The sequence below is a fragment of the Petromyzon marinus genome, chromosome 3, assembly GCF_048934315.1.
Source record: "Petromyzon marinus isolate PM22_M1 ecotype Great Lakes invasive population chromosome 3, UKy_Petmar_22M1.pri1.0, whole genome shotgun sequence".
Taxonomy (NCBI): Eukaryota; Metazoa; Chordata; class Hyperoartia; order Petromyzontiformes; family Petromyzontidae; genus Petromyzon; species Petromyzon marinus.
Genome location: NC_133669.1, coordinates 2,061,127 through 2,083,057, shown reverse-complemented (window position 1 = coordinate 2,083,057; position 21,931 = coordinate 2,061,127). Strand labels below are relative to the sequence as shown.

The window sequence follows — 21,931 nt, the reverse complement described above, 5'->3', positions numbered from 1 at the left end:
GTTCTTTCGGTAAAGTCACGTAGAAGGTAAACAATAAAAGAATAAAAGCATTATTTAATTATTTTATTGTAGAAGGGAAACAATAAAATAATTTAAAAATTTTATTTTATTGTTTCCCTTCTACGTGACTTTACCGAAAGAACCAATAATATGAATCCCTGCAGTCACAAAAGCTTTAAATAAAAATTTGAGACCTTTCCTGTTAAAAAAACTGCTAATTATTTTTCATTCCTCTGTTATGTGTGTGTGTAAATGTCTACGTAACTGTGTATGTACTGTACTTTGTGGGGAGCGGTAGTGTAGCGGTTAGCGCGCTGCGCTATGAACCTGGCGACCCGGGTTCGATTCCTGCTCACGGCCAACACCAGTGACGATTATCTGAACCGGTCCCGGGCCTCCCCTAGGTCGACTCAGCCTAATATGAGTACCTGGTGCGGTGTGTAACATTGCCACTGGGGAGACAAAGGCGGTCGGGCGTGGTGGTGGCCACCCACCCCCTCGTGTACCGTTCCGGCCTTCATAGGTGCTCGCTAACAACACTTGCCCCTACAGTCTGTTAAGGCTATACAGGGGATCTTTTTTTGTCTTTGTACTGTACTTAACTATATATATTTATACTGGACATCTGTAAAAAATACCTTTATAGCTCATTGTATTCCTCCAGTGTAAATAAATATTCTGATTCTGATTTAAATTTTGACTTAAAACTTTTGTGACTGCAGGAATGAATATTCTTGGTTCTTTCGGTAAAGTCACGTAGATAGAAAATAAAAATAATAAAATTAAAATAAATTGAAAATATTTTTTTTTATTTTCTATCTACGTGACTTTACCGAAAGAACCAAAAATATTCTGATTCTGATGTCTGGAACGCTCTTCCGATATGAGGAAACCACTGGAGCTATGTACTTTTAAATCTGGATTGAAAACTAATTTCTTTAGGTTTGGTTTGTGTTTAATTTGTTGTCCTTCCCCCGCACCTCCGATTAGCATGGTTGGCTACGTACGGTGCAAAAGAAGTTCAGCATACATACGTGCAATTAATTCTGTGTATGTGCGCGCACGGTACGTGTGCAGTCGACCTGGTGTCAGGGTGTGCTCTGGGCAGTCTGAGTCACGACACTAAGGTCGACTGGCTGGAGCTCAGCGAGACTGGCCGCAAGCTGCTCTTCCGCGACAAGAAGCTGCGGGTGAGCTGGATACGAACGCTAGGGGGTAGACTTTCACTCTTCATACGTCATAAATCGTACTGGCCGAAAATATCCCAGTGCTGAAAATATACCTCCAATTTACTCAAATGTAATTGCGCGCAGCAGCAGCACCACCCCCAGACATGAGATTCAGTCTTCCCTGGGTAACATAAGCGTAATAATAAAAGCTGAGAATCGTACTCACACGTCAGAAGTGCGCGTATCTTTGCTTGCCTATAGAGAAATAAATACAAATGTCATTTAATTATTTTTTTCAAAACTCTTACAGTTGGGTGCTGCAATGGGATGTTTGTCCATTCTCTTTTTATAGCAAAGCATCACTAAAAAAAACTGTTCTTGTAGAAGCAGACTCCATGCTGTAAGTACTCAGATGTTTGACACAAATTCAACGGTTTGGTAATTAGATAAAAGTCTTCAAAGTTACTGTCACACGCACCTCCGTGGTGCACTAGTAACATCACTGCATTGGCGTGAAAACGACGATGAATATATTCCGGCAGTGCGTGTGTGGGTGGAGAGTGAGTGATCCGTTGAGCATTTGGCGCGAGGACCACAATCTCAGAACGAGGTTGTAGGCGAAGGTCATGACACCACGGTGCGCGTGGCAACATAATGGACTGCACAAGGGTACGCGAGATGCGTGTACGGATGTCAAGCCGTACATAGCCAGCCGTGCTAATCGGAGGTGCGGAGATCACATCAGGGTACACGTGGTCGCCTCGGGGATGTAAACGTGCTCCCGCGGATGCTGCGTCCTCGTTCACAGCTGCACCTGTACGACGTGGACAGTGGGGTCCACACGACTCTGCTCAGCTACTGTGCCTACGTGCAGTGGGTACCGGCCAGCGACGTGGTGGTGGCGCAGAACCGCGGTAACCTGTGCGTGTGGTACAACATCGACGCCCCTGAGCGTGTCACCATGTTTCCCATCAAGGTGTGGCTCCTTGGCACGCGCACGCACACAAACGTAAACATGTACAGATAAAGGCAAACATCCCACGTGCATTTGTATAGTTGGTCGGAGCAAATGCTGTTTAGTCAGCGCCGATTAAGGCTGGCGTAGCACACAAGGGGATGATGTGATCAGCACTGCGGCCGGTTGGCTTTGTCACCGGATGCTGATGTTCACTCGCAGAAGAATGTACTCGTGTAAGTCTGAGTCAATCTAGGGAATGCACAGGACAGGTTCAAGACAAGCTATCCTCTGCCTGTGACAATGTCTCTTGGAAGACTTTTCCCCTCTCTGCTGTGGTCTCCTCACCAGCTGTCCCTCCATTCAAATATAACTTTAACACCTTTCTCTTGCTCCAAAGTTACATTTTTCCTCCATAATTCTGCAGAATCTATTAATCGAATCGCTGTTTGGGGGGGGGGGGGGGGTTGCATCATTACATGCCTAGCACACTACCTTGTACGCACAAGGAGTCACGGAAAATCCAGCCCTCATTGCAAAGCGCTACGTTGGACACGGCCCTGGTGACCCCAATGCGTGCTGGTCAGAAGCGACGTGACGGCCGTCGTGTTTCTGCGTGCCTGCGCCCTCCTCCTCGCGCCAGGGAGACATCGTGGACGTGGAGAAGAACAACGGCAAGACGGAGGTGGTCGTGAGCGAGGGCGTGGGCACCGCGGCCTACGCACTCGATGAGGGGCTCGTCGAGTTCGGCACCGCCATCGACGACGGCGATCACGACCGGTGCGGCGTGCCCTGACAGCGCTCCGGTGTGGCGTGGCTGCGTGGGTGTGGTGCAGTTGTGATGCAGTCGGGATTTGACATGGTAGTCGCTGTGTGTTGTCATGTTGGTGCTGTTGTCATGGTTGTGGTTGACAGGGTTTTGGCTGTGTGTGGTTGTGGTTATTGTGATAGTTATGACTGTGTGGTTGTTGAAGTGTACCTGGTGCAGTGTGTAAACATCGCCACTCGGGAGACAAAGGCGGCCGGGCGTGGTGCTGACCACCCACCCCCTCGTGTGACGTGCGGCCCTTCATAGGTGCTCACTAACAGCACTTGAATCAATAGTCTGTTAAAGCTATACGGGGGATCTCTGTCTTTGTAGTGGTGGTATTCACTGTGGTTGTGTGTGCTTGTATTATGGTTGCGTCTGCGTGGTGGTATTTGACGTGGCTGCGATTGTGGTTGTATCATGGTTGTGTCTGCGTGACGGTAGGGCTGTGGCATTCCTGGAGACACTCGAGATGGGACCGGAGGCGGAGGCCATGTGGAGAACACTTGGCCGCCTGGCTCTGGAAGCTCGACAGCTTCACATTGCTGAGAGGTGGGGGGCAAGGGATGTTAACCTGACCTCTGTAGCTTAGTGAGCCCATAGCCACACAGCTTACAGGGAGACAATTCAAACAACACACAGCTTTTCTTTTGAAGAATACTACTCGGCCTATCTGTAATGAGTTTAACGCGTAGGCTTTCGCGACCAATATCATCCATAAGAAGTTTTTTGGGTTAGATCGCGTAAATATATAAATCTGTCGTTTAAACTCGCCACCACCCGACACAGCCAACTAGTAAGGGCTATTTAATACACACAATAGACAGGAAGGACAAGTTCAAAGGGCTCGCATAATTCATAAGGTACGTTGCCTCAGTAATCCCCCCCCCCCACGTGGCGCAAGAGCACAGAAGCGTGGTCACCACATCTACGCCTCTATATAAGGAACGTTACAGTAAGACTTCTCCACAAATCTGGCTGTCGCTTGATGAAGCTGGTTGCAATTACTGGCGAAACGTCGTATTCTGATTATAAATGTTGTGGCTTGGCTCTCCAACACACCGGTGTAGTGCTGTACTAGTGACGAATTGGCACGTTCTGTTTACGTGACAACCCCTTACTAGTTGGCTGTGTCGGGTGGTGGGTTTTAACGACACATTTATATATTTACGCGATCTAGCCCAAAATAACTCTATTATGGATATCTGTAATGGTTGATGTTTTGTTAATTAGAAATATAATTTTTAAGTCACAACCGTGTGACTTTCAGACATTCCATCATACCACCACGCTGGAGTCCCCTAACCTCCACTCACAAAGTGGTCCTTGCTACATCACGACACACGGTACACACGAGCGGAGTGGCTCATCGCGTTCAGCGGCCACACACACCGGCACGCGAGTTGGGGGTTTGAGTCCCTGGGTCTCTGCTTCTGCTCCAGGTGCTTTGCCGCGCTGGGAGACATGGCCAAGGTGCAGTTCCTCCGCGAAACCAATCGGATCGCTGACTTGGATGCCCAGGAGTTTGTGAGTGCTACTTCGTCTGGCAACGAGGTTCTGAGCTGCGATTTATTCAAACGCCACTGGTGCCGTTGTAAACTTAATAGGCATGTGACGATACGTCAGTTAATCGATTTAAATCAATTATTGCGCTGACGATGAACACATTAAACTGTGCTTGTGTGACGATTCATGAAAATGATATGCAAGCGATGGGCTAACATTACATTCGGGATAATGGAGCGGACACAACTGTACAACAAAGACAGAACAAATGATAGAAAAAAATTTGACACGATTAAATTGTGACCCTGCATTGTGACAATTCATCGCATCGCAGCGAAGCGGGGCCAATTGTTACATGCCTAATACACCACCTTGCACACACAAGGGGAAAGGAAAAGCCCGTCATTGTAAAATGCTAAATAGTCGTCACGCTTGTGATTTCCTTGGTCGTGGCTCGGTGTTGTCGTGTTTGATGCGGTTGTGGTTTACATGATTGTGGCTAGATGCGATTATGGGTGCCACGGTGATGTTATGTTAACTACCTCGCCTGGTATACAGGAGTTCGTGGGTTCGATCCCGACCCTGACGCCTGCTGCTGTATATTTGAGGTTTGCGTTTTCTCCCGGTGGTCATGTGGATTTTTCTCTAAGTCCTCCGGTCTTTACCTCCAAATTTAGAAACATGCGTTTAGAGTATTCAGCTGCTAGAAATTCCCACATGATAAGCCACTTCGTTGAGCTATCATTTGTTATTGCCAGGTCGCTTCTGAAAAAGAGCTATTTAGCTTAGTGGGCCTTATCTGGTAAAATAAAAAACATTGTTTAGTTTAGGGTGTAGGTGAAGTTGTCGTGGTTGACATGATTGTGACTGTCATTGTAACGGTTGGTGCGCTGGTCGTGGGTAACGGAAAGGCCTCTCATTGTGCTGAGTGGATGACTGGCATGTGCAGGGCGGTGATGGGACCGACAGCTACCGTGTGCGAGCCCGGCTTGCCATGCTCGACAAGCAGTACAAGCTGGCCGAGAGCATCTTCCTCGAGCAGGTGAGTCCTGGAGCCTGGACCGCATGCCACCTCCCTGCGCATCATCGTCAGCCATGATCTATCCACTGCTGGATGAAGGTCCTCCTGAGCCGTCGCCATCCCTCACCAGCAGACAGTGAAATAATCTGCATAGCTCCTGCACATGAGCTGATTTAATTGCTCCATCTCTCTGCAGTCAATATCCTCTCGGACATGATCTCTACTTTGGATGTCTCAACCACCGGCCATCATTCCTGCTTGTGATGTGTCCTGCCTCATGGATTTTCTGTGCTCTGTTGACGACAGAATGCAATCGAGGAGGCTATGCAGATGTACCAGAACCTTCACATGTGGGATGAGTGCATCGCTGTCGCTGAGGCTAAGGTGGGTTGGTTATATACGTGTGGAGCGGTAGCGTAGTACTTAGCATATTGAGCTACAAACCAAGTTACCTGCCAACATACGTTAGCGGTGGCTAACCTCTCACCTCTCACCCCTCGCTACAAACACCTCTTCTCCATCCCTCACAACCTGCACCCCTCACTAACACACCCCCTTATTACACACCCCTTGGCCCCTCACCGCTCATCCCTTTATCCCTCACCACCCCCCCAGGGTCACCCAGAGCTGGAGAGCCTGCGGCGGAGCTACGTGAAGTGGCTCACTGTGAGCGGGCAGGACGGACGCGCGGCCGAGGTGCGGGAGAGCGAGGGCGACGCCGTGGGCGCCGTGGGGCTCTACCTGCAGGCCGGACTCCCGGCCGCGGCGGCGCGCGTCGCTTCCTCGCGCCCCGAGCTGCTGGGCAACGAGGAGCTGGTGGCGCGCGTCGCCAGCGCGCTCGTCCGCGCGGAGCTGCACGAGAGGGTGGGGTGTACTGCCTGGCTCTGCACTCGCGCCACGCCGTGCTCGCCGCACCCTCACGGCACACCACGGCACACCACGGCACACCACGGCACACACACATACCGAGCCACGCTCACGATACTCACACCACGGCACACACACCATACCGAGCCACGCTCACGATACTCGCACCACGGCACACACACACACCGAGCCACGCTCACGATACTCACACCACGGCACACACACATACGGAGCCACGCTCACGATACTCACACCACGGCACACACATGCCGAGCCACGCTCACGATACTCACACCACGGCACACACACATACCGAGCCACGCTCACTATACTCACACCACGGCACACACACATACCGAGCCACGCTCACGATACTCACACCAGTCGCACCGCACTCTCGCCGCGCTCTCACCGGGCTGGGGGTGAGTTGTTACACCCCTACTTGGTAGTGGTGTTTTCTACAACGCTGCACTGATGCGTATGTCTTGCATGCAGGCCGGTGACTTATTTGAGAAGACCAAGAACTACAAGCGTGCTCTGGATTGTTACAAAAAGGGCTGCTCTTTTCGCAAAGGTGCGTAACAAGTGTTTGTTATGATAATGGCTTGTGCTATGTATCCACTAGTACACAGAAGAATATTTTATGATCGTGGTTGTGTTGTTGTTGGTGGCCTGGTGGCGGTGATGATGGTGGTGGTGCCTGGCAAAACAACCCCACCTCGATGGTTGTCAGATGGTAACACTGTAGTGTGTTGTGAGTAATCCATTGGAGGGGGGGTGGAGGAGGCTGATGGTGGTGATGGTGGCTGTGATGATGACGCGTGTTGTTGTTGGTGATGATGATGGTGCTGGTGACGGTGGCTGTCTCAGCGGTGGAGTTGGCGCGCTCCGCATACCCGGCCGAAGTGGTGAAGCTGGAGGAGGCGTGGGGCGACCACCTGGTGGCACAGAAGCAGCTGGACGCAGCCATCAACCACTACATTGAGGCGGGGTGATTGCCATCATCATCATCACCTTCACAAACCTCTGCACCTTGCAGGTCGTCATTCGACAATACTTTACTACGCTGGTCAGTGCGTGTTGGTGAAGCAATATGATACATGATATATTTCGACCCCTCCTTATAAATTATCCCACTGCTCTCAACTACTCCGCACCTTACTGTTATCCCAACTCGACCCAGGCAACCCATGCACTCGGTGCACGGGTACCAAACAGCAAAACCTGTCACGTGTTCTCACTACCAAAACACGGCTCCCTTGTCACGTCGCTCATTCTTTCTACAAAGACAAAAATTCCTCCCATAGTCCAGAACAGACTGTTGGGGCAAGTGCTGTTAGCAAGCCCCCTATGAAAGCCGCCACGGCACACGAGAGGGGTGGGTGGCCAACGCCACGCCCAGCCGCCTTTGTCTCCCTTGCGGCGATATTTACTTCACACCGCACTAGGTACTCATTGGAGACTGAGTCGACCTCATCTCACGTGTCTCGGCTGCCCTCGCGCCAGGTGCTCGGCTAAGGCGCTGGAGGCGGCCATGGGCTCGCGGCAGTGGAAGAAGGCGGCGAGCATCCTGGAGATGCAGGACGAACGCACGGCCGGCAAGTACTACGTCCGCATCGCCCAGCACTACGCCTCCGTGCAGGACTACGAGGTGATTGCTTGCGTGTTTGTGTCTGTGCATGCGTGGGCAGCGATAGTGTGTAGTAGCGGTCAGCGCGCTGCACTACGAACCCGGCGACCCGAATTCTATTCCCTCTCGCCACCACCAGTGACGATTATCTGGACCGGTGCTGGGCCTTCCCTCGATTGACTCAGCCTCAAAATGAGTACCTGGTGAGATGTGTAAACATCACCGCTGGAGAGACGCCTAACTCATCTGCACATAGACTTTAAAGATGCAAGAATAAGTTTCAGTTCATTCCATTTGTTACCCATGAGGTCCCGTTTATCTAGTTTAGCTATTTTATATGGGAGATCCATGGTGCTGCGAGAGCACAGCAGCAACAACAACCAAATACAACATTTTGCATTGAACGAGTCCATCAGGGCCCTTAAGGAATATTGAACGACTAACAAATGAGGTATTTAATGGTTGCAAACGAAATGCACGCGAATCGAAAACACAGTGCAAGCATAATATGAGAGCAAGAGGCGCCAGACAAAAAAAATAAGTGCTTGTCCAGTCAAGGTCAAAGGTCCATGCTGATGGTGCCCAACTGCTGCTGCTGCTTCTGCTGTTGCTGCTGCTGCCGCCGCTATCTTCTCACTCTTGCAGTTGGCCGAGCAGTTCTACGTGAAGGCGGACAGGGTGAAGGACGCCATCGACATGTACACGCAGGCCGGACAGTGGGAGAATGCGCACAGGGTGAGGTGGACCCAATTATCTCCACGGTCACCACGTGTCTTGGCCACCGCGTGTCACAGGCGCCGCGTGTCGCAGTCGCAGCATGTAACAGTCGTCGCGTGTCACACCTGCCGTGTGTCACAGGCACTGTGTGTTACAGGCACTGTGTGTCACGGTCACCGCGTGTAATGGGGGCCGCATGTTACAGGCGCCGCATGTCACAGGCACCACGCGTCACACCTGCCGTGTGTCACGGGCACTGTGTCACGGGCACCGCGTGTCACGGGCACTGCGTGTCACGGGCACCGCGTGTCACGGGCACCGCGTGTCACAGTCGCAGCATGTCACAGGCACTGCGTGTCACAGGCACCGTGTATCATAGTCACCGCATGTCACAGTCGCCGCATGTCACAGTCACCGCGTATCACGGGCACTGTATGTCACGGGCACCGTGTGTCACAGTCACCGTGTGTCACAGTCACCGTGTGTCACAGTCGCCGCGTATCATGGGCACTGTGTGTCACAGTCACCGAATCCATGGAGAGCGTGACACAGGACGCACTTCTCTCCCTCGCCAGTCCTGAAGTAATGGAAGCAATTGTATGTATGTATGTTGAACTTATTTCGCACAGTACGTAGCCAACCGTACTAATCGGAGGTGCGGAGGAATGACAACAAACTAAACACAAAAGCAGTTATAAAGAAATTAGTTTTTAATTTCGAAAATTTGCTTTCAATCTAGAATTCCACTCTCTATGGTGGGCGACGGTCTCTCCGTAGAATGGCCACTGGTCTCTTCCTGCAGATTGGTTCTCATTTAATTGACCTCGGATGGATTGACAATGATGATGATAATTATAAGTCGAGGTGACTGCAACAGTGCCATCTGGCCATTGTTTAATGAGTACGTGTGATTTGTTTTCTTCCAATTACCTTTTCGTGTAACATGGTGATGATTGTTTAATATTGTTTTGCAAATCAAACGCTGATCCCATCACTCAAAACCCAAGAAATTTGCACGCACGACCTCTTCCCTCAACTCTTATTTACATTAACCCCCGACCTCTGAACCGTCTGACACCATGAACCTCCCAACGCTCGTGCACGCTGCCCAGCTGGCGAAACGGTGCATGAGGCAGGAGGAGGTGGGCACGCTCTACATCAACCAGGCGCACGAGCTGGAGAAGGAGGGCAAGTACAAGGAGGCTGAGAGGTGAGGCTCCAGCCAATTAGTCACTAAAATTGAGGTTTTTATAGGGTTAGATCACTTAAATATAAATGCCATTGAGCCCGCCACCCCCCGACACAGCCAATTAGTAAGGTTTGTCACGTAAACAAAACATGCCAATTCATTACTAGTTCAGCACACCTGTGTAGGAGTGTAAACCCACAACATTTACGACGTTTCGCCAGTAATTACAACTAGCATCATCAGGCGAAAGCCAGATTTGTGGAGAAATCCTGTTTCGTTCTTAAATAGAGAGATAAACGTGATGTTGTCTCTTATGTCTTCGAACCTGATTGGCTCACACGATCTAACCCAAAAAAAGCTCCATTATGGATAATATGAGTCGTGAAAGCCTACGTGTTAAACTGAATTAGTGACTACTTCAGCACACCGGTGTGTTGTAGAGTAAACCCACAAAATTTACAATTTGAGTACTATAACGTTTCGCTGGTGATTGCAACCAGCTTCAACAGGACATTTGGAATTTGCACACACTGATAAAGGTCTGTCCAGTGTGAACTTCCCACAATTATGGAAAATAGCCTGATGAAGCTGGTGGTAATCACCAGCGAAAACGTCATACTCAAATTGTAAATGTTCAGGGTTTACTCTCCAACACACAGATGTGCTAAAGTAGTAACTAATTGGCATGTTTGGTTTATGTGACAAACCTTACTCATTAGCTGTGTTGGGTGGTAGTGGGTTAAGGACACATCTGTTTTTACGTGATATAACCCAAAAAAAACCTTCATTATGGATACTACAGAAGACTGACATGCTTAATTTAAAATTGCTCAAACTTTTCAATTAGTGTTTCTTAGTGTAATTCTTTCGCCAATATATATTATTTAAACCTAGAGAATATAAAAAAAAACCTCACAATACATGTTATCTTGGCATTTTATTTAGTAAAAAAGCGGATTACTATTAGTCCTCTAGGTACAGGATTGTGAGAAGAGGATGAACTTGACAGCCGTCTCTTATTTTCCATTGCTGAGCAACAGATTCTCAACTAGTTCCTTTGGAATTATTCAGAGTGAAGAATTTTGATTTCGTCTATCGTCGGTGCACCCGCCCCGGCGTTCACTGTGTGTGTGCCGGCCCCCTCCTCCCCGACGCCGTGCCCACGGCAGGTTGTACGTGACGGTGGGCGAGCCCGACCTCGCCATCACCATGTACAAGAAGCTGAAGCGCTTCGATGACATGGTGCGACTGGTGGCTAAGTATCACGAGGACCTGCTGGCCGACACGCACCTCCACCTGGCCAAGGTGTGGCACGGCAGACGAAATAATTCCTCTGTTCAGTCGCACGGACTGCTTGGAGCACGCACTTTTAGCAAACACCTATGAACACCGATTCACATTTTTCGAATGATGTAAATTTTTGTAAAAAAAAAAGTTAATTCTAAATGCAGGACTGTGTCACTATCACACAACATTTGGGAAAATCTCAAAAAATTATGCCTTTCAGGGGTTTCACCGAGATGGGGGAATATGGCCTCGGGTTCCCACTTAAGGCTGAGGTGTTCCTCTGCAGGCACTCAACACACGCACGCATTCGCGTATGCGCGTCCAGTCATCCTACCGATCACATTATTCCGTTGCTCTGCGTCCACTCTCTCCGCACGCCCGTGCCGCACAGGAGCTGGAGGCCAATGCACAGCTGCGGGAGGCTGAGTACCACTACCTGGAGGGCAAGGAGTGGAAGGCGGCCGTCAACATGTACCGCAGTGCCGACATTTGGGAGGAGGCCTACAGGGTGCGTTCCCCCCATGTGCTGTGTCCCTGCCTTGCTCGGTCTAGAGACTCGTGCAGCCTCTCTCGGCTCTCTGTCCTCTTTTGCGTCTCAATCTTCTTTACATCTTAGACCAGAGGTCGGCAACCAAAATAACAAAAAGAGCCATTTTTTTTTTATTTGGCACAAAACGAAACATTTCAAGAGCCGCAATGCACGTGAATACGTTCTTTCAGTAAAGTCATGTAGAAAGAAAAATAATTTAAATAATAGCGTACAACGTTTCGATTGCAACACAAGCAATCATCATCATCATGTACAAATGAAAGAGAATACAAACCTAGTAAACTTCGAAAGATAATGCTATACAACACAGAGAGTCGGCTAACATAACAGTCAACACCCTACCTGGTTGATTACGTTCTTCCATTCTGTGAAGAGCCACATGTGGCTGTGGAGTCGCAGGTTGCCGACCCCTGGTCTTCATCTTTCCCATTTTAATCTTGTAATTTCATTCCACAGTGTGTTGTCAACATCACGCCTAAAGATAAATAATTGTCGCAGAACTTTTGTGACCCTGTGGGTCTGTAAATGGTCACACAAGAGATTTCCAGATACTTTCAGTCAACCTTTTCACCTTAACACAATAGTGGGTGTACAAGGGGCAGTAGAATCGTCTGAAGCCTGGCATCAAGCAGAGTGACCTTGGTGAAATTATGGTCATTCACATTGTTCCCTTAAAGTTTCATTGATATTTTACACTGACATCCCCACCTTTTAGAAATGTATTTCTCTCCTAAAATCACTTATTCACTGCAGACGGCGTTTCACCATCACTAGAAATGGCTTTTGCTGCAAGTGATTCTTTAACTGTTGAAATATGCGTAAAACTCTGTACGCATTTTGTCCAAGCTGTTCTGGATCTTCCCAAAAAAAGTCTACATTTCTGTGGATTTTCTCTTGCATCTAATTTGCGGAAAACACAATATGATTCCAACAGAACAACTCACCCTTTGTTGTAGCGCCACTTGCTGGTCTCTCGAGCCATGTTATTTTCAGTCACCCCATGCGGGTTACCCATGAATGAGGCAAGGTGCTTCTTCCCAAACCGCCGTGGAAGTTGGTCGCTGTTGCTGTGGCGCAGGTGGCCAAGTCACACGGAGGCCCCACGGCTCACAAGCAGGTGGCGTACCTCTGGGCCAAGAGTCTGGGCGGCGAGTCTGCCATCAAGCTCCTCACCAAGTTCGGGCTGCTCGAGACGGCCATCGACTACGCCGCCGACAACTGGTGCCAACCGCCCCCGCGCTGCCTCCACTAGCGCACAGCACGCAGGGCGCCACGCGGTGTTGGTTAACAGAGCGTTTGCGTGCATGTGCGTGTATGTTGAACTTGGTTCGCACCATACGTAGCCAACCGCGCGAATCTGGAGGTGCCGCATTGCCCACCACAAGATAGATGTCGGTTTAACGCAGCTGCTTTGACTAAGACGTTTAAGTCACACTGCCTTCTTTTGTGGGTTATAGTTTGCTACGTAAATCGGTTAAATCGGTTGCAGCCATACTGGCTTCTGGACGCAGGGGGCGTTGCATCTGCATTGGTGCCTGCGCATGACCTGCGAGATGGAGTCGCTGGATTAGACTCTCGCTGTTTTGTGCTCGTCACAGTGCCTTCGAGTTTGCCTTTGACCTTGCGCGGGGAGCCATGAAAAGCAAGATGGCCGATATTCATCTCAAGCACGCCATCTTTCTGGAGGACGAGGTATTCCCTCCACCGCGAGCGCTGCCACGTGACGCTCTCGGATCAAAGCTGCCACTGTGTGCTGGAGAAAGTGCATACGTCTTGATTAATGTTTTTTTTGTGTATTCTTGACTTTAATGGGAGTGAATGGAAGGATGCGGAGGCCTCACTCACCGTATGGCGTGCCTCTGCAGGGCAAGTACAAGGAGGCGGAGGTGGAATTCATCAAGGCTGGCAAGCCCAAGGAGGCCATTCTCATGTAAGCGATGGAGGTTTGATCTGTATCAGAGCAGTGGGACTGGCTGTGTCTGTAGATACTGGATAGGGGTATGATTGATAGGATCAATAGCCAATCAAAATTGATGAGACCGGTTCTGTCATTAGACTGGACTGGCACTGGCTATGTCGGGAGTGGGACTGGTCGAGTTAATGAACACGAGGCTGTGTTTGGGCTGGATAGGTTGTGACGTTTGGTCTGGACTGGCTAGGTCACTGGACAAGTATGGGTCTGGCTCTGTCAATAATCACAGTGCTCTGCAGGCTTCATGTATCAGTGTGCATTGCAACGCTGCTCCTGTGTCAAGGTCTAATACCGCTCCTTCCATAAGCGTTGGCCCGAGTGGCCGATGCCGTGTGTGAACCATCGTTGAACTATGCTCACGGATCTCCAGGTATGTCCACAGCCAGGACTGGGACTCGGCTCAAGCCGTGGCTGAAGCGCACGACCCCACGAGCGTGTCCGACGTCTTAGTGGCGCAAGCGCGTGCCGCCTTTGAGCAGCGCGACTTCCAGCGAGCCGAGGCCTTCCTGCTGCGCGCCCAGAGACCCGAGCTCGCCCTCAAGCACTACAAGGTGCCGTCGGGCAAGGAGGGTGCTTAGTCGGGGGTTTGGGCGGTATGCATCTTGCACCGCCGTGTGGCACTCTTTAACAAGTCCAGCAAGGCAACATGCCACATGCCTGTCATCCAGCGCCTTGGAGGCAAGGGTCAGTGGGTCACACAGACTTGTGAAACTCCAAAAGCAAATGGGCTGTGAGGTGGCCAGAAGAAGGAAGTACAGAGAATGAATTTGTTTGTGAGCCCATCTACACCAACCTTTCAATGTTTGTGTATTCCTCTTGTATGTGTAGGTTTCCTGGGTTAATAAAATGCATTATTATTTGGATACCCTCTCCACAGTTGCATATCTAATCGCCTTCTAAAATCCTTATCTGAAGGAATGGCCTTGGTTAATTCTACTTCACCAACAACTACAGAGTCCGCAATTTAATATCACTTTTGAAGTTACAATACAAATGAAGAGGCATTGTTTTTTTATCATGATAGGCCTTCCGCTCTGACTCCGCATACCGTGTGCACAGGAGGCACAGATGTGGAGCGACGCTATCCGCATCTGCAAGGAATACCTTCCGGGCAAGCTGAGCCAGCTGCAGGACGAGTACGAGAGCCAGGCGGCCGGCAAGGGCGCGCGGTGAGGCCTTGCACCGCCCAGGGCCCTCAATCTCTCTCCCCGAACTACCGCCCCTACACAGAGCTCTGCAAGCAGATGCCTGCCCCACTGCAAAAAAGGCCTTACCTGAAGGGCCGTGACAAGCCCGGGCAATGTAGTGCAATTGTCACCAGCAGGAGTGGCGGTAGGATTCCTATTTTGATTTAAAGCTTTCGTGACTGCAGTTATTCATATTCTTAGCTCTTTCGGTAAAGTCACGTTGAAGGGAAACAATAAAATAATAAAATATATATAAAACAATAAAAATTCTCACGACGTTTCGATCATAACACAAACGGTCATTGTTTCCCTTCTACGTGACTTTACCGAAAGAACTCGGTTGCCCTCATGACCGTTTGTGTTATGGTCGAAACGTCGTGAGAATTTTTATTGTTTTATATATATTTTATTATTTTATTGTTTCCCTTCAACCTGACTTTACCGAAAGAGCTAAGAATATAGGAGGATTCCTATTGTTAACAAAAACTAATCTGAATGCTGCTCCCTCTGAGATGGCAGCTTCCAATCAGATTACAGAGGTTACTCGACTGTCCGAGGTTGTGCCCTGTCAATCGTTGTTCATCAAACACAATTTTTCAACAAACTCTGCTGTATAAGGATAGGTTTTCCCCTTTCTGGCAATGAAACAGTTGTGTTAAGATGTTAAAACACCAAACTTAAACCTTTTGCAAGGAATCATGTCTGCATTAATCACATATACTTGTGGTGAAAATACAAACAAAAAACATGCTCTGACAGTATATGCATTGTCTTTTAAACTGATTGGTCCACACCAGAGACAGCTTTCTTTAGAGCCTAGCCTCAAACAGTGTTAGACCAGAGGACGCCAAAAGGCGAACAGCACAAAGACAATGCCACTATCAGGACATTGAGAGCTCAGGTTGAGCAGCTACATCATGGGACCTCCTTTGCCAGTATCAAAATATTCCTTGCAAAAGGTTTCAGTTTGGTGTTTTAACATCTTAACACCTGTTTTATTTTGATTTAAAGCTTTCGTGACTGCAGGGATTCATATTCTTGGTTCTTTCGGTAAAGTCACGTCGAAGGGAAACAATAAATAATAATATTGCCAGAAAGGGGAAAACCTATTCCAAAATTTTGATACTGGCAAAGGAGGTCCCATAAACTCTGCTGTCATTGACTGGACAAAACTTGCCATTCGTTTCTCATATTTAAATGCATAGGCAGTAATATATTGACAGTGATGCTGGTCAGTCCACTGCTGGATGAGGGCTTCCCCACACCATGCAGGTGATGGGGGTTATTTGACCATATATTACCTCGCTGGTCAGTGCAGGTTGATGAAGGTAGCCTGCAAGTGGGAGCATAGAAGCACAGGACAACAATGTATTTTACTCGGTTGCCCTCTGCTGCCCACCACATAGCTCCACAGCCAATAACCTGCATGTGCACGGTAGTCACCCATCCAAACACTATCCAGGCCCAACTCTACTTAGCTTCCGAGATATGACAAGATCAGATGCCCTTCGGGTGACCTGGCCATGGGCGATGACGATGACGACTCCCCAGTTTAACGTCCCCCCCCCGCGGCCTGCGGTTCGTCGTCCGTGCGGCCCGCCAGCCCCTCTGCGGGTTTGAGAGAGCCGTGCGTCTGTGTGGGCCGTCGCAGGGGCGGAGAGGGCCAGGTGGAGCAAGCTCGCGAGTGGGAGCAGTCGGGCGAGTACGCGCGCGCCGTCGACAGCTACCTAAGGGTTGAGGCGACGGGCAACAGCCTCGTCATGGAAAAGTGCTGGGTGAAGGTATGTGACGCACGTGTCCGATGCGAGCCCGCTGCCGTTGGACTTTTACCCCAACTTCTACCTTCGATAGAGCAGCACTCAACTCATCATCATCATCCATGGCCTTAAACCTATAATCGTGCCTTAAAGTCTGGTGATAGTCATAATGCTGACTTATTGAACCAAAACCCCGGTGCTTTGCCAATCGGTTCCCATTTTAATTCATGACACTCCTTTCAGAGTGCTGTTCTACAGTGGTGTGGGTAATGGAAGGATTTAAAATCTTCATGGTGACGTCACACTTCGTGGCCATGTCACAAGTCCTTGATTAAAATGTTTCCTTTTGCTCACAATACGTGCGTGGAATTGTGTGTGTGTGTAAGACTCGAGAAAATTGTTTGTAAATATTACCTTCAGACTCATTGAACAAACAAGAGAAAATAAATTTGATAGACAATGCAAACGAGATGCCGCAAATAAGACAGTGCAACTAGACAAAACATACTCTTTGGGTCTTTCGGTCAAGTCACGTAAATAGAAAATAATAGGTCACGACGTTTCTATCGCAACACACAAGCAGTCGTCATCAGGTGAAAACATATAGCGGGACAGCTGCTGAGGCAGGATGTTATATAGGTTTGAGATGGGTGTAGCCCAAGGGTCAGTGGGCGGAGCTAGAGATGGAATTTGCGTGTAAATGTAAGATCGCAGAGCTAATATACCTCCACAACTACGAATCTATGGAGGTTGCGACTGTATTGTGAGAGATTAGCATGTCAACCTGTCAGACAAAACAATCATAGTTGTTCTTATCAAATAGATGACAATAAAGCGAATGGCCTGTGTGCCCATTGTTGAGGTTTGCTCCCGTGCTGCGCGTGTGGTTGAACAGGCGGCAGAGTTGGCCATCAAATTCCTGAGTCCTGAGCGAGCCACGGAGGTCGTGCGCACCGTGGGACCGCGGCTCATCGGCATCAAGAAACACAACACGGTACATATTCTTTCGGTAAAGTCACGTAGAAGGGAAACAATAAAATAATAAAAATATAAAACAATAAAATTCTCACGACGTTTCGACTGCAACACAAGCAATCATCATCGGGTGTGAAAACCACAGCAATAATTTTTTTTGCTGTGAGAATTTTATTGTTTTATATTTTTATTATTTTATTGTTTCCCTTCTACGTGGTGACTTTACCGAAAGAACCAAGAATATGAATCCCTGCAGTCACGAAAGCTTTAAATCAAAAACAACACGGTACGTTCGCTTCTCAGCCGTGGCTCCTCACCAACACGGTTTTAGCCCGTGTGCACGATGGAGGCGTTGCTGATTTATGGGTACTCAAAAAGTAATGCCTCTTATTCAGAATTACTTTTGATTTAAACCGGTAAATTATACTCGATAGATACGTCAGAAGTCCTCCTCCATCCAGCACGTTAAATACCAGACCACACACGAGCCCAGGCCAACTGACAGTTCGGTTGGACTGTGCTGCCCCATCAAGCGTACAGCCCCCGGATCGGGGACCCTCACAGTTGCTTCTGCTCGGCCCTATGAAGGATGGCCAACTCGGGTAGCGTTTTGAAATAACCCCGGTGTACAAGATGCTGTTTGCAAGTTGTAATGTTTCGTCGACAAATACTTTCGCTCTGATGGAGCGCTGGCCTCATTTACCCATGGGGGCAAGTGAATGCATGAGGGTGGAGACCGAAATGATCAAGTAAATAAATGTCCGTGCCATTCCAATGAACAAACATCAGAATGTTTGTATCAGTTCAATAAAGAGTTCACAGAAACGAAAAAAACGAATACTTTCCAGCATCCCTCCTAAAAACATATTTTTTCACGTGTCGGTTACTCCCGTGTGTATTGTGGATTGCCATTGTATTTGTTCAGGCAGCGGAACTCTTCCTGAACATGGACATGATCAAAGAGGCCATCGACACGTTTATCGACGGCGAGGAATGGAACAAGGCGAAGCGTGTGGCCAAGGAAATGGAACCCAGGTGCAACCGATTTCATGCCCAGGACTGGCCCACTCAGCCGTTTGAACCCATCGGTAGTCGGTTGAAGACTGTCCACTGACCGAGCTCAATGCCGATCTCAGGACAGACACTGCTGCATTCTGCAAATGATGAAGCTGCTACCTGGCTTGGCGCACAAGCGCACGCTACATCGGTTTCCTCCAGTCTAAATAGAGATTCTGATTCTACGTGAAATGAGCGGTGTAACGATTCACTCCTCTGCGGTTTGAAGAATTGTCATTATTTGCGATTTGATTCACAAGTCTATTATTATATTTAGCCGTTGTGGTGGATGTGGTATTTATTAGGTGTTCAACGATGTGTTCTCTCACCTCACACATTGATGAACTATTTATGATCCCAGAGGATCATAATTTGGTTTCATATTGTGGTGAATATGCAGCACCTACCATGGCTCCTGGGGTCACGTGAATTAATTAATTGCAGCACATACAAATCAGAAATCATCGATTCTAACATGCGTGATAGATGCGTGTATCGTCAACGTAAGAATATTTTTTAATTCGTGAATTGATTTATCAGTACATACCTAGTGTTTATCTGTATAATCTATACATGGAAAGCCCTTTGTCAATCCACCGCTGGATGAGGGCTTCCCCACGGCATATGAGTAGTGGGGTTTATTTGGCCATGATTCACCACGTTGGTCAGTGTGGGTTGGTGAAGGCGGGGAGCCTAGAAGTTCAGTATTACCATTGGTTTTGCGTCACTGCCATTTTTCCCCTTTAACGTAGTATCACAGAAGTCTCCAACACCCGCTATGCATCCAAGTACTATCCAGAATGTGCGGAGGTATAAGACGCAATTATCATATACGTCTGCAGAGGGCACTCGCTGAAAGCCTTGTCTGGAGAGCAGTGCTGCAAGCGGGGCAGACATTGATATGCATAGTGACGGCGGCTGTGTCTGTGCTTTTCACCCACTGTTAATGTGAAACGATCTCCATATTTAAAGTGTCCTGTCTTACGTTTACAGGTTTGAGGGGTACGTCGATGAGAAATACAAGGAGTACTTGAAAAATCAAGGGAAGGTTGACTCGGTGAGCGTGTTGGAGTTGCCTCGTTGTGTGTGTGTGTGCCCACCTTGGAATTGGGGTGTAATGGTTCACACCGCTTGTAGTTCAATTCCTCGTCAAAGCTCAGGGCCGCATTTCGAATCGGCAATCAATGCTTGTTTAACGTTCTGGTGAATGTAGCCATATGGGTCACATAACTCCATTGCATACGACATTACAAACAGAGAAACATCGAGTCGTAACACACAATTTTATGCATTTATCATGAGAATAAGAGGCCACTTGAATTACGCCCCTAATTATTATTATTGTAATTATGATAAATTTTGAGAAATACAGCGAGTACTGTCCATGACAATGTGTGCGGAGGGCGGCTTGGTGCGTGCGAGGGGTGGGAACGTGGAGGCCGTGCTGCCCATTGTTCCCCCCACACCCCGGCCCCCCTCATTGCGGCCGGACTCTTCCCACAGCTCGTGGGGGTTGACGTTGTCGCCGCTCTGGACATGTACATGGAGCGGGGGCAGTGGGAGAAGTGCATCGAGACAGCTGCCAAGCAGGTACTGTGAGCAAGCACATTCGTTGTCGTAACCAGCAGCACCTCCAATCACCCTCATTGCCACCTCCACTCTCATTGCCGCCTCAACTACTACCTTCCTTGTCACTTTTATCGTTATAACCACTAACATCAGTACCATCAATATCGCCATTGTAATCACCGCCTCCGTTGTTATTACCACCACCATTGCTATTATTACCACATCCACCACCACTGCCACCATCACCATTATCTGCATTACCCTCAACCACATCAACACAACAATAACCACCAAACTCGGTGATGATGAAAGATATTCTAAATGGTAGCAAGTGTCAAGACCAGCTGCAGTGATCGTGAACCCTTTCAACCAACACCACCATATTAAATACATAAATTAAGTTTGGCGTTGGATAGAAAGATGTAACCGGCCTATATGTTCAGACCACATGGTAAATCTAATGGTGGAGTATATGCAAGCGTATACACGTGGCAGCATGACAGGTAAACAATGTAAATGTTAAGATCAAGAGTAAACATGCAGCATTCTTTTTGTTCAGTCAATAAATCTTCCTCTCTTAAGTGGGTGCGCACGATTGACACATTTACTGCACTGCGCTGCAAAGTTGTGTAATTTTAATTTATAACCATATTAAAAGTCGCTTAGAAAATTTGTTGTTTACTACTGTAATCGATTTTTCCTCGATTTTTGTCGGTGTTTGTTGCTTATCCAGAACTACAAGGTTCTACACAAATACGTGGCTCTGTATGCAACGCATCTCATCAAGGAGGGGCAGGCACAGAAAGCCTTGGCTCTGTACACCCAGCACGGGACACCCGCCAACTCACAGGCACGTCCCATCGCTAGAGCCCACAGCGTTCAGACCGCGAGCAATCGCAAAAACCACAACAACTATATTCCCAGCAACCACAATACCCACTGTTCCACACTCACCACAAACCTTGCCAGCAATCACTAAAAACAGCTGCAGCGCCAGCAACCACAATGGCCATTACGACTGCAGTCCCACGAATTACAACAACCACAGCAGCCGCACTGGCAGAAACCACAACCACTGCAATTTCACACACACGACAATCACAGCAGCCACAACAGCAAACAAAACCGCAGCAGCCACGATGATGGGGGTTCTCATTAGATGTGTGGTTGAGGAGTCTGGCAGGGGCATCGGTTACAGCACCTTCACTGACTGATATCAACGATTACAATTAGACTCAAGCCACTTCCACAGTCGCAACATCAACAATGATTATAATCCGCAACGATAGGATCAACATCTTGAGATTTTAATGTATTTCGACACTTTATGAATGTTTCTTTGTTGTCGAGCATGGAATGGTTACTCAAATCTCCAATGGTGGCCCTGAGTCAGTGGTGGAAATTCCACATTTCCATGGTGCAGTGCCGGATTATCCTAGTAGCACAAGTAGCATATGCTATGGGCCCCGCACTTTCAAGGGCCCCGCGCTAAATGCTTTCAAGCTATCAATTCCGGTTTAGTGATTCTGCACTTGCTCTATTACTATAGTACTATACTGCCTTCAACTTTTATGAACGACTGGGTGTTTAAGGTTAGCGATTTGTCGTATTATCTGGCTATATAGCAAATGAAAAAATACAATTACTTTACTGTGCAAGTTACAAATTTGTGATTTAATATTTATGTGTTTTTTATTTTATTTAGGGCCCCTTTAT

At 48.4% G+C, this 21,931-nt stretch overlaps 1 protein-coding gene across 1 annotated transcript in view; it reads left to right on the top strand.

Moving 5' to 3' along the window:
- The window catches only part of IFT172 (intraflagellar transport 172), a 42,918-nt gene that overhangs the window by 8,950 nt on the left and 12,037 nt on the right, over window positions 1–21,931 (top strand). Inside the window, exons 15-40 of the mRNA XM_032969794.2 lie at window positions 1,078–1,190; window positions 1,978–2,145; window positions 2,768–2,904; window positions 3,377–3,484; window positions 4,375–4,459; window positions 5,388–5,480; window positions 5,766–5,843; window positions 6,075–6,323; window positions 6,822–6,900; window positions 7,197–7,317; window positions 7,833–7,977; window positions 8,602–8,691; window positions 9,786–9,883; window positions 11,032–11,167; window positions 11,541–11,657; window positions 12,778–12,920; window positions 13,298–13,391; window positions 13,565–13,629; window positions 14,042–14,222; window positions 14,731–14,840; window positions 16,510–16,639; window positions 17,511–17,609; window positions 18,516–18,625; window positions 19,640–19,703; window positions 20,150–20,236; window positions 20,949–21,065. Of these exons, the coding sequence (XP_032825685.2) occupies window positions 1,078–1,190; window positions 1,978–2,145; window positions 2,768–2,904; window positions 3,377–3,484; window positions 4,375–4,459; window positions 5,388–5,480; window positions 5,766–5,843; window positions 6,075–6,323; window positions 6,822–6,900; window positions 7,197–7,317; window positions 7,833–7,977; window positions 8,602–8,691; window positions 9,786–9,883; window positions 11,032–11,167; window positions 11,541–11,657; window positions 12,778–12,920; window positions 13,298–13,391; window positions 13,565–13,629; window positions 14,042–14,222; window positions 14,731–14,840; window positions 16,510–16,639; window positions 17,511–17,609; window positions 18,516–18,625; window positions 19,640–19,703; window positions 20,150–20,236; window positions 20,949–21,065 (3,017 nt within the window). The remainder of the gene's footprint in view (window positions 1–1,077; window positions 1,191–1,977; window positions 2,146–2,767; window positions 2,905–3,376; window positions 3,485–4,374; window positions 4,460–5,387; window positions 5,481–5,765; window positions 5,844–6,074; window positions 6,324–6,821; window positions 6,901–7,196; window positions 7,318–7,832; window positions 7,978–8,601; window positions 8,692–9,785; window positions 9,884–11,031; window positions 11,168–11,540; window positions 11,658–12,777; window positions 12,921–13,297; window positions 13,392–13,564; window positions 13,630–14,041; window positions 14,223–14,730; window positions 14,841–16,509; window positions 16,640–17,510; window positions 17,610–18,515; window positions 18,626–19,639; window positions 19,704–20,149; window positions 20,237–20,948; window positions 21,066–21,931) is intronic.